The 13,358-nt window shown below is 38.7% G+C and overlaps 1 protein-coding gene across 32 annotated transcripts in view; it reads right to left on the bottom strand.

Annotated features, from left to right (window-relative positions):
• DLG2 (discs large MAGUK scaffold protein 2) overlaps positions 1–13,358 on the bottom strand; it is a 2,236,304-nt gene that overhangs the window by 616,950 nt on the left and 1,605,996 nt on the right. For all 32 annotated transcript variants that reach the window (XM_043451476.1, XM_043451478.1, XM_043451480.1 and 29 more), the window contains one exon: positions 4,741–4,877. In XM_043451476.1, coding sequence (XP_043307411.1) covers positions 4,741–4,877 — 137 coding nt within the window. The remainder of the gene's footprint in view (positions 1–4,740; positions 4,878–13,358) is intronic.

Here is a 13,358-nt window from a genome sequence, read left to right as displayed (position 1 = left end):
AGAAGGCCTTCTTAAATGAATGATTCAAAGAAGCAGAAGAAAACAGAATGGGAAAGAATAGAGATCTTTTCAAGAAAATTGGAGAGATCAAGGGAACATTTCATGGAAGGATGTGCACGCTTAAGGACAGAAATGGCAAGGACCTAATAGAAGCAAAGAGATTAAGAGGTGGCAAGAAAACACAGCGAACTATACAAAAAAGGTCTTCATGATCCGGATAACCATAATGGTGTGGTCACTCACCGAGAGCCAGACATCTTGGTGTGCAAAGTCAAGTGGGCCATAGGAAGCATTACTATGAACAAAGCTAGTGGAGGTGATGGAATTCCAGCTGAGCTAATTCAAATCCTGAAAGATGATGCTATTACAGTGTTGCACTCAATATATCAGCAAACTTGGAAAACTCAGCAGTGGTCACAGGACTGGAAAAGGTCAGTTTTCATTCCAATCCCAAAGAAAGGCAATGCTGAAGAATGTTCAAACCACCACACAATTGCACTCATTTCACATGCTAGCAAAGTAATGTTCAAAGTCCTTCAAGCCAGGCTTCAACAGTACATGAACCGAGAACTTCCAGAAGTACAAGCTGGGTTTTGAAAAGGCAGAGGAACCAGAGATCAAATTGCCACCATTCATTGGATCATAAAGAAAGAAAAGAAATTCCAGAAAAGCATCTACTTTTGCTTCATTGACTATGCTAAAGCCTTTGTGTGGATCACAACAAGCTGTGGAAAATTCTTAAAGACATGGAAATACAAGACCATCTTAACTGCCTCCTGAGAAACCTGTATGCAGGTTAAGAAGCAACAGTTAGAATCGGATATGGAGCAATGGACTGGTTCCAAATTGGGAAAGGAGTATGACAAGGCTGAACATCATGTGAAGTGCCAGGCTGGATGAATCACAAGCTGGAATCAAGATTTCTGGGATACATATCAATAACTTTAGATATGCAGATGATACCACTCTAATAGAGAGAAAGTGAAGAGGAACTAAAGAGCCTCTTGATGAGGATGAAAAAGGAGAGTGAAAAATCTGGCTTGAAACCCAATATTCAAAAACTAAGATCATGACATCTGGTCCCATCACTTCATGGCAAACAGAAGGGGAAAAAGTGGAAACAGTGACAGGTTTTATTTTGGGGTCTCCAAAATCACTGCTGACAGTGACTGTAGCCATGAAATTAAAAAGACACTTTCTCCTTGGAAAGAAAGCTATGACAAACCTAGACAGTGTATTAAAAAGCAGAGACTTCACTGTGCCAACAAAAGCCCATCTAGTCAAACCTATGGTTTTTCCAGTAGTCATGCACAGATGTGAGATTTGGACCATAAAGAAGGCTGAGTGCCAAAGAATGGATGCTTTTGAATTGTGGTGCTGGAGTAGACACTTGAATGTCCACTGGACTGCAAGGAGACTAAACCAGTTGATTAAAGGAAATCAACCATGAAAAATCACTGGAAGGACTGATGCTGCAGCTGAAGCTTCAATATTTTGGCCACCTGATGTGAAGAGCCAAGACACTGGAAAAGACCCTGATGCTGGGAAAGATTGAAGGCAAAAAGAGAAGAGTGCACAGAGGATGAGATGGTTAGTTAGCATCACTGACTCAGCTGGACATGAATTTGAACAAACTCTGGGAGAGAGTGAAAAACAGTGGAGCCTGGCAGGCTGCAGTCCACGGGGTTGCAAGAGGTGGACAAGACTTAGTGACCAAACAACAACAACATGACACATTACTCTACTATTTTTCAATCTAGTACTATGTAGAATATGAAGAGCACAGTTCATTCCATTTCGAAGTCAAGAAACAATAAAATTTGTCTTCTTGAGAGAAGCTGTTAGAGGGAGTTGCCTTATGTCTAAATAATACCTTTCTGTTTCAGAAGCAAAACATCATTGGTACCAACTTTCACATTGAAAGTAATAAAAAACAAGCAAACAAATTTCAGAACATCTCAAGAATGAAAATGGTAGTTCTACTATACACTCCATGGCCTATAAATAACAGTCTCTTTTTGATGTTGTTTATTTGCTAAGTCATGCCTGACTCCCTGCAAGCCCACAGACTGCAGCATACCAGGCTTCCCTGTCTTAAACTTAAAATTTGCTAAGAAGGTAGATCTTGTGTTCTGTGTTCTTACTATTTACACACAGAAAATAATAATAGTAAGAAGAAAAAACTGTGGGAAATGATGGATAATTTTATAGCCTTGAAGGTGGTGATAGTTTCATTAGTACATACTTATCTTCAAAGCCATGGAGTTGTATATATTAAATATGTAAGGCTTTTTACATGTCAATCATACCTCTAAATTGCTTTAAAAAAAGAAAACAAAATTGCAGTGACTTCAAGTGGTAAAGAAACCAAAAACTCTTAGTTGTGACTTTGACTAAAGTCATTAATGCCACATTTTTTTGCCCAGTTTGACCATACTTTTTCTACTGACAGAGTTCCTTCCTAAGTAGTGGCTATTGCCTGAGACCTGACAGGTGCTCAGTCTATTACTTTTTAGATAAAGAAAGGAATGAATGAATGATGAAGGAAGGAAAGAGTTGTGATACTGGAGAAGACTCTAGGAAGGAGGTCTTCCTTTCTCAAGATTTCCTTGAGAGTCTCTTGGACTGCAAGGAGATCAAAGGTAGAAAGGAAATATTTGACTAACAAATTCTAGGAAACACATGCAAAGACCATGTTTGGTGGTTACAAGCATTTGAAATCCCATTCTGTCCACTGCTAACTCTATGACCATGGCCAAGCTAGTAAACCTCTCTATACCTCAGTTTCCCTCTGTGTATAAAAGAGGCTGTTGTGAAAAATACATGCTACATTACAGAAAAGCACTCTTAAAAGAACATAGAACATGGTAAATACCAAATAAATGCTAATTATCAAGACTAGTATTAAGCTTTTATCCAGATAATTCAATACAAAAATCATTGACACCTTTGAAATCAAGCCAGTGGGACTGCAAACAACCTGTCTAGAGTCCAGGGATGTGGGCACAATGAACTTTGAAGTTCAACCTCCAAAGCTTGCACATGTCTTAGAAATTACTATTCTGTTGAAAATGGTATAGGTTGATCCTTCATAAATTCTGTTGAAACGGTATAGGTTGATCCTTCATCATAAACACTTCTCATGAAAGTATTGGAGACACTGGCTCCTTGTGATAAAGACTTAAGACCCTGGTTTAAAAGGGCAGACATATGACTAGATATCCTTCTTGAGAGTTATCTTCCATTGATTTTCAGTATATTATTATCCTGTAGACTTGATATAAAACAGCAAATGGAGATGAAATGCTTTTATCACATGCGATCCCCCAGTATACTGCTTATAATTGCCTATATTTTGCTTTGCCTGCGTGTGTGGGTGCTAAGTTGCTTCAGTTGTGTCTGACTCTGTGACCTTATGGATTATAGCCTGCCAGGCTCCTCTGTCCATGGGATTCTCCAGGAAAGAATACTGGAGTGGGTTTCCATTTTTTTTCCTCCAGGGTATCTTCCTGACCCAGAGATCAAACCCATGTCTCCTGCGTTGGCAGGCAGGTTCTTTACCACTAGCATCCCCTGGGAAGCCCAGGAGTTTATCATATAACTCCACGGCTCAGAAACGGTGGTTGTGCATTGGTGTCAACCACTGTCTAAGACTCCTAAAGCATGCAAGCAGCTGGCAAATAAAACAGTAGAAAATCTGTCTGAAAGGAGAAGAGGAAGGATCCATTTACACATGTGACAGAACTCAAATTATGAATCCTTGGAAGTCAAGGACTGTCTATGCTGGTTGAACAGAGGAACACAGGGTGGCACAGAAATGTGTGTATCAATAAAGCAGATGGTGTTACTCCCATTGGTAGGCAAAGCCCACCTCTCTACCAGTCTGGATTAAGTAGTCTCTCTGGCTGATAGGAGCTGGATTATATTGGAAGAACAACATATAATCTCTGTGCCTATGGAAACTGGTGAAAACTTACATTTCTGCTTTTAAAACATCAGCAAATCAGATCCAATTATACCTGTACTTCTGATATCTCTTACAATGAAATCTGCTCTCTCTTCTTTTCTATTTCTACCAAGGTGACTGCTATGGACTGAATTGTGCTTTCTCCTCCCAAATTCTTATGTTGAAGTTCTAACCCGCAGCCTGACTATATTTGGAGGTAGGGTCTTTAGGAGGTGATTAATTGGGCTTCCCTGATGGCTCAGATGGTAAAGAATCCACCTGCAATGAAGGAGACCTGGGTTCAAGCCTGGGTTAGGAAGATCCACTGAAGAAGGGAATGGCAACCTACTCCAGTAATCTTGCCTGGGAAATTCCATGGACAGAGGAGCCTGGTGGGCTACAGTCCATGGGGTCACAAAGAGTTGGACACAACTGAGCAACTAAACATAGCGCAAGGTTATTAATGAAATAACTTGAGGGTGGAGCTCTAATCTAATAGGACACATGACCTTATGAGAAGAGAAAGATCTCTCAGGACAAGCATAGAGAAAAGGCCATGGGAGGAAGCAGCAGGAAGACACTTGTCTGCAAGCCAAGAAGAGAGACCTCACCAGAAACTGAATGGGGCCAGAACTTTGCTCTTAAATTTCCCTGCTTCCAAAACTGTGAGAAAATGAAATTTGTGTTAAGTCACCTAGACTCTGCTATCTTGTAATGGCAGCCGAAAAGGACTATGCCAGTCATACACTGGAAAACAGCTTTATAAACATACACATAGTTTGAGTCACACCCACCATTAGCAGTCTGTCTCCTACTTGCAACCTTCCATCTTTCTGTGCAGCTCCTCCGTCGATAATTTTAGTGACATAAATGCTATTGTCTCCAGGGATGTGCTGGTTTCCCACACCTCCTGCAATACTGAAGCCTAAACCTACAGAAAAGGAACAGAAAAACAAAAGCCTTGTATTAGTTTAAGAAAGTGCTATTAGTCACACTTCAACAGTCAAAAAAAAAATTAATCTTTCATTTGTTACAACAGTAATAAATAACAATAAATTCTACTCTAATCAACTTTGCTCTTTAAATATTTGAAAGTTTGCTGATTAATGCCAATAAAGCAGAACACAAGTGTAGTCCTGACCACGTTTAGTCTATGGGCTCATCTTTGTTGATGCGGTTGTTACTCCAGCACAGCAAACAGAAGTACTGCCAATCATTTGGGTAGAGACCTAGATATTTTTGACATTTCAAAATGAAAAGTTCAGCCATTTGGACATTTGACAAACTCTGAGATAAGAGCCATGAGGAAGATACACTGGATATCGGTGTAATAAATTCAGAGAGAAGATAAGGATTTGTTCATTGCTTGCCCTTCATGTTTCCTTCTCTGGGCACCTTGTCATATTTTCAGACTTCCTGGCACTTCCTGTTATTAACTTGTAGTTAAAAAAGAATGAACACAAATGAATTATCCCTGCACACAGTCTAAAGAATAAAGAGATTATATACTTTGACTATATTATTTTTATAGCAAACCATGAAATATCAAATCATTTTTAAACATGGAAATTATCCATTTTGAGAGAAGAATTTTACACTGCTATGGCATATAAATTTCTTCCAATTTTACTGATATATAATTGACATAGTACTATACAAAATTAAGGTACATAGCATGATGATCTGATTTATATACATCATGAAATGATTATCACAAGTTCAGTGAACATCCATCATATATAGATACCAAATGAAAGAAACAGAAGCATATTTTTCCTTGTGATGAGAATTCTTAGGATTTCCTCTCTTAACTTTCATATCTAACATACAGCAGTGTTAATTATATTATGTCACATATTACATCCCTAGTATTATTTATCTTATAAGTGAAAATTTGTACCTTTGTCTTTCATCTAACTGCCCCTTCTCCTCATCCCTCAATTCTTGGTAATCACAAGCTTGATCTCTTCTTCTACGATTGAGTTTGCTTGTTTTTGAAGTATAATTGACCTACACTACTAGGCTAGTTCCTATTTACAATATAGTGATTAGATATTTCTATACATTTCAAAATAATCATCATAATAAGTCTAGTTGCAATATGTCACTGTACAAAAATAATACATAGTTATTGACTATATTCCTCACATTGTGCATTTCATAATCATGACTCATTTATTTTGCAGGTGAAAGTTTGTACCTCTTAATCTTCCTCACCTATTTCTTCCCCATCCATCCACTTTTCTCTCCTCTGGCAACCACTTTTTTGTTCCTTGTATTTAGAGCTCTGTTTCCATTTTGCTATGTTTGTTCATTTGTTTTAGTTTTTAGATTTCACACATAAGTGAAATTATATATAGCATCTGTCTTTCTCTGTCTGACTTATTTCACTTAGCATAATATCCTCTAGGTCTATCCATGTTATTACAAACTTTTATTTATATTAAACTATGGAATGACAACAAGAATAGAGCTATTAAAAAATAATTATGAGGCCATTTTATTTTTTATTTTTTTAAAATATTTTAATTTTTTAAATTTTTTAAATTTTCATTTATTTTTATTAGTTGGAGGCTAATTACTCTACAGTATTGCAGTGGTTTTTGTCATACATTGACATGAATCAGCCATGGATTTACATGTGTTCCCCATCCCGATCCCCCCTCCAGCCTCCCTCCCCATCCCATCCCTCTGGGTCTTCCCAGTGCACCAGGCCCTGAGCACTTGTCTCATGCATCCAACCTGGGCTGGTGATCTGTTTCACCCTTGATAATATACATGTTTCGATGTTATTCTCTCAGATCATCCCACCCTCGCCTTCTCCCACAGAGTCCCAAAGTCTGTTCTGTACATCTGTGTCTCTTTTTCTGTTTTGCATATTGGGTTATCATTACCACCTTTTTAAATTCCATATATATGCATTAGTATACTGTATTGGTCTTTATCTTTCTGGCTTACTTCACTCTGTATAATGGGCTCCAGTTTCCTCCATCTCATTAGAACTGATTGAAATGAATTCTTTTTAATGGCTGAGTAATATTCCATGGTGTATATGTACCACAGCTTCCTTATCCATTCATCTGCTGATGGGCATCTAGGTTGCTTCCATGTCCTGGCTATTATAAACAGTGCTGCGATGAACATTGGGGTGCACGTGTCTCTTTCACATCTGGTTTCCTCGGTGTGTATGCCCAGGAGTGGGATTGCTGGGTCATATGGCAGTTCTATTTCCAGTTTTTTAAGGAATCTCCACACTGTTCTCCATAGCGGCTGTACTAGTTTGCATTCCCACCAACAGTGTAAGAGGGTTCCCTTTTCTCCACACCCTCTCCAGCATTTATTGCTTGTAGACTTTTGGATAGCAGCCATCCTGACTGGCGAGTAATGGTACCTCGTTGTGGTTTTGATTTGCATTTCTCTGATAATGAGTGATGTTGAGCATCTTTTCATGTGTTTGTTAGCCATCTGTATGTCTTCTTTGGAGAAATGTCTGTTTAGTTCTTTGGCCCATTTTTTGATTGGGTCATTTATTTTTCTGGAATTGAGCTTCAGGAGCTGCTTTTATATTTTTGAGATTAATCCTTTGTCTGTTGCTTTGTTTGCTATTATTTTCTCCCATTCTGAGGGCTGTCTTTTCACCTTGCTTATCGTTTCCTTTGTCGTGCAAAAGCTTTTAAGTTTCATTAGGTCCCATTTATTTATTTTTGCTTTTATTTCCAATATTCTGGGAGGTGGGTCATAGAGGATCCTGCTGTGATTTACGTCGGAGAGTGTTTTGCCTATGTTATCCTCTAGGAGTTTCATAGTTTCTGGTCTTACATTTAGATCTTTAATCCATTTTGAGTTTATTTTTGTGTATGGTGTTAGAAAGTGTTCTAGTTTCATTCTTTTACAAGTGGTTGACTAGTTTTCCCAGCACCACTTGTTAAAGAGGTTGTCTTTTTTCCATTGTATATCCTTGTATGAGGCCATTTTAAAAGAATAACTGATGAACTCTTTAAAAGTATAAGAACAAAAACCTTCTCAGAATATGACTGAATACATATTCAGTATAATACTTGTAGCATATACTTTCATTGTATTTGAAAATTATTATCATTAACATGCAATTCCTCAGAAAGGAAGATATAAATAAAAATTTTTGTTACTAAAGACAGAAAATTTCTGTAACTTATTTGTCTTAAGCAATTACTGCCCCTCCTCCAGTTTTAAAAAAATCACACACTTGTTTTATGAGGAAATAGTCTTAAAAAATTTTGGCACTTTATATAACAATAAAAAATACTCCATTTCACTATCCTTGTATTGAATAAATATTGAGCAGGGCTATATGCTGCTCTTAGGATAGCATAAATAATTAGTTAATGGAAAAATAATGGCATGGTAAATTATAAAGTAACACCTCTGGAATCATAGTTCAAGTGAAATTATTTTTTTATTAAATTAACTATAATAGTTAACAATAAAATAAAAATGGATTTAAATTGATGGGCACTTAAAGTAAGTGTTATTTAATTTCCTACTAGAGAGGTGACTATTCTTTATTGATGTTTTGACATTGTATAGATCTATAAATGTGTTTTTTTGCCTCATATTTAAAGATTTTGTATATCAAGTGAAAGATGACAAAGAGTAAGTAAAATGTCCCCAACTGGCATTTTCTATGAAATTGAAAATACATATCAGGTCATATTTTCCAAAACTTACTTCATATTTATATATGATTATAGGGAAATTTAAAAAACATATCAATATTTACAAAAGCTTCATAGCCACCTGCTAGGATCAATCTACTACATTTACAATAGTACAAAAGTCATTCCAAACTGTGGACAAAAGGTTAAAGAAAACCCAGGGACTCTGACCCACATCTACTATGCCAACAGTAAATGCCACAGCCGGGCTGAGATACAGAAGAGCTAAGAAAACAAATTACCACTGCAAACAAGTTTAAGTCCAACAAAGGGAATAACTATGTAGTTGACATTTGAAGTTGAAGATTTTACCAAGACAATGAAATCACTATGGATACTGTAGACATAAATATACCAGCTAAAAGGGAAATAACTTTTTCCCTCTAAGATTAGACTTAAGTACTTCTTAACTGGTGATTTTGCTTAAGATGAAGTAAAGTAATTTTAGTAAGAGCTAGAGAACTGCTCTAAAGGTACAGAACTAAACACTTCCCCTAATTTCTCTTACATAGATGGAACATGGCTATATTTAAAAATAATCAATATTTGCTCAACATTCAACCATTCAACATGATAAGTTAAATGTATAGCTTATGTCTATATCCAGAAGACAAGGTTATTTACAGGCAGAAGTATCCATCTGTGTTATAAAATAGAATCTGGTCCTGTCTATCCATCCATCCATTCCTTTATTCATTCATTCACTCACTCACTCACATATCCATTCATTCAACAAGCATCTCCTAAGTGCATACCATGCATTGTAAAACCAGCTGCTATTAACTGCAGCCAACATAAATGTAAAAAAAATGGATTGACCAGAAACACTATAGAAATAATGATCCATGAGTTCATAAGAGTAAGTGTGGTTGAACCTGGCTGAAGCAATGCTCTAAACTTAGCTGATGGTATTGATTTTTGGAGGGCTGCTCTAGGAAGGGGAAATGGCAACCCACTCCAGTGTTCTTCCCTGGAGAATCCCAGGGACAGGGGAGCCTGGTGGGCTGCAGAGGGACGGTGGAGCCTGATGGGCTGCCATCTATGGGGTCGCACAGAGTCGGACACGACTGAAGTGACTTAGCAGCAGCAGCAGCAGTAGCTCTATGAAGACACATGTGGGCTAGTCCCACGGAGCAATAAGCCCAAATCCAAATCATCAGTTTGGAGGCACTGGCTTCCTCACACACACTCTGCTAAAACAGGGGTAGTCTGCTTACTTTATAGGGCCATTGTCTCCCTTCATGTGTTCATATTTCACTCCTTCAATCCACTCTAGACACACTGATGGCCTTGATATTTCTAGAACACACCAGACACACTTCCATCTGAAGGCATTTGCTCTAGCTGTTACTGTTGCCTGGAACACTCTGCCTTCAGGGTGTTGTTAAAATTTCAATTTCTCTGGAAGCCTGACTCTGACCCGACCATTTAATAACTGTCCCCTAACAACCTACCCCTCCTCCCTATCCTGCTGTATTCTCAATGTCCCTTAGAGCTTACCACCTTGTAATATACTAGATAGATCATCTATATATTTTATTTTTTTATTGTCCATCTTCTTGGTGAAAATATAAGCTCCGGATAACAGGGATTTTTAATGGTTTCATGCTATGCAGTAGAACAAGGGCAGGTACATAGTTATCTCTTAAATACACATTAAATGAAAGAATGGATATGCAAATGAATAGAAGAGCACAAGGAAAGCCACCTGTCTCTGAGAAAGATTCCCCTGAAAGAGGAAGCTGGTGGCTTTAAAGAGAGGGGGACAGCTGAGAACGCGCGTGTCCTCAGTTTGACTTGATAACTGTATGGGCATGCCGCTGCCGCACGTGCACTCTGGTTACCTCCCCATCTTAGCCTACACAGGGTTTATGGCAACCTCTGGGGAGACAGGGGGCAACAGCAGAGGCATCCTGACCATTCCGTCTACTGACTGTGTGAACTGCAGTCCCAACCTCCTAATCTGTAACAACAAAACAAGTATAGCTATGCTCCAGAGTGATTGGCACATAATATTCTTTTTTTCAAAATTTCTTTTAAAAATATTTATGCAGTTTTGAAAGGTTACATTCCATTTACAGTTATTACAAAATAGATTATTTTTTAAAAAAATATTTATTTATTTATTTGGCTGTGTTGGGTCTTAGGTGTGGCAGACGGGATCTTCCACCATGGCGTGAAGGCTTCTCTCTAGTTGTGGCTCATGAGCTTATCTGCCCCAAGGCATGAGGGATCTTAGTTCCCCAGCCAGAGATCGAACCTGTGTCCCCCACATCAGCAGGCAGATTCTTTGACACTGGACCACCAGGGAAGTCGCACAAAATAGATTCTGATAAATTAAAATTCTCTGCTTCAGTAAGCTCTCAAGTTGTTTGCAAAATGAATACCTAAATATCTTAACATAACTGAACTGGTTAGGATAAGTTCTAACATGGTACTATGATATGTGAGTACAGAGGGGACCATGACTTACTTCTTAGAAGAGCAGGAGAATCAACAAAAGGTTTAGCATTCAGGCTGGGTCTTCAATATTGAGTTTAAATTGATAAAAGAGAATGCACTTTTCAAATGAATACATCCAGACTGACTCAGTGACTAAAGAGTCAGCTGCCCTGACTTAGATCACAAAATGTTCATAAAATCCCAGCTCCCATGTGCTGGAAATTGAGACAGAAATGCCTAGCAAACACTCAAAACCTATATTATGATAAGATAGATAAGCTAGAGTGGTCCCTAACAAGATAAATACAATGACTAGCATAAAGATTTGATTAAGGAACACTGATTTTTGTTAAGTGACCAATTTAGAGAATTGGTTACAACACTGAAAAGATGTGTCCATGATAAACAAATAGCCCTGGATCATCAGGAGACAGCAAACTAATCAATTATAAAATAAACTCAGTGACAAGAGTTGGTAGGTCTCATCCTAAAAGCTGACCCTAGCACTACTGACTGTGCAATGTTCGGCTATTAAGGATAATACTAAACAAGCCTAGGCATGTGTCAGTATTAAAGAAAGTGGACTTAAAGTGAGTATGAAAATCACAAAGGAAGTAAAATCAGTGGGTATTTTAGTACTCTGGCAAAGGGAGAAAGCAAGTGAAATTTAAACACCTAATTTTTCAGTTAAAAACTGATCCATTTGAGAAACGTGATGTGCAAACAATTTCAGGATTACTTCCAGTGCATAAAGCTGGGTTCCTCTTTGCATATTGCCTGCATAGCCCCAAATTGTATATCCTCAGGTCATCTTCAGGAATGCAGGTACAGGGAATGGATTGTCTACATGCTGTATAAAGGCTTTAACTTAACCTTTCCCAATGCAGTCTTTTCTTCCTTCTGTGAAAAAAAGGACATAAAGAACCATCCCTGTTCACCCTTTTCCCTTGTCTGACTGTGCCGAGGAGCAGGTGTCAGTGAGAGAGGGAGGCCTGAAGGAGGAAGCATTGGGAACACAGACTGATACTGCGAGGGAGGAGCTTAGAATAAAACCCCCAAAGCGTGTAAGAGTCATGTGATTACAAAGTAGCCACGCAGTCTTTTTTGGACAGTGCAGTAGGAATTATTGGCGGACACGAGTAAGGACGGGACAGTGCCAAGGCTCTGAGTGCAGGGCCCACCATTCGTCCAGGGGCCATGATGAGGGATGTGTTGATATTTGACCCCACAGACATCTGAGATGAGCTGCTTTTCTGCCACTGTGTTTTCAAATTCATCTGTGTCAAATGGCTCAGCAGTAAAGAGTCCGCCTGCCAATGCAGGAGACACAGGTTCAATCCCTGATCCTGGGAGAGCCCATATGTTGCAGAGCAACTGGGCCCGGGGCCACAGGTATCAAGCCTGTGCTCTGGAGCCCCAGAGCTGCAACTACTGAAGCCCGCGCACCCTAGAGCCCATGTTCTGCAACAAGAGAAGCCACTGCAGTAAGAAGCCCGCGCACCGCAACTACACAAAAGCCCACACAGCAACGAAGACCAAGCACACCCAAAATCATATCAATACAATTGCAAAAAAAACACCATAGTAAATCCTCACTTCTTGGAGATGTGGATCTTCTGGTGGCCAGGGAACATGAACTTGGCCCTGGGAAAGGCCTCAGTTACATGTTCCTTGTTCTGCATCTTGGTAAGGATGGACATCATGACTTGGCTCCTGTGGATCCTGACCCACTGTGCCCTGGGCCTTTCTGAAGGCACCACACATACTTGTCTGGAGCCTATCAACTCCAGCACAGGCCAATAGTCTTTATGGGCGTAAAGAACTATGCCCCATGACGTCTTATGATCACTCAATAACTTGGCTCAACTTCATTTTATATGATTTTATCAGGTGGACACTCTGAGGCATCTCCAAAACTTTAGCATTATTATATTAACCTGACTGCTCTGTCATAGTTTCTCTAGGATCTGCAACGTAGGGTGTTAAGCACTTTACAAAACAATAACAACAAAACCAAATCTATAGTGGTATTCTGTACACTCTGACTACATGATTTTATTAAAGGAAATACAGAGTCCAACCTAAAACCTGACAGGCCTTGTTTTGGAAAACTTCTGAATGTGCATGCATTTCAGTGGACAAATGAAACAAAAAACTTTACCTGTGGGTCTAGTCTACACAGATAATAGACGATTTTACATCTCTCTTTTAGGGGAAAAAAAAATCATTACTTAAAAAAATACAAGAATGTGCTTTTCATTTTGAGAGAATAATTT

This window comes from Cervus canadensis, chromosome 29 (genome assembly GCF_019320065.1).
Source record: "Cervus canadensis isolate Bull #8, Minnesota chromosome 29, ASM1932006v1, whole genome shotgun sequence".
Taxonomy (NCBI): domain Eukaryota; kingdom Metazoa; phylum Chordata; class Mammalia; order Artiodactyla; family Cervidae; genus Cervus; species Cervus canadensis.
This window is presented reverse-complemented; position numbering and strand designations above follow the sequence as displayed.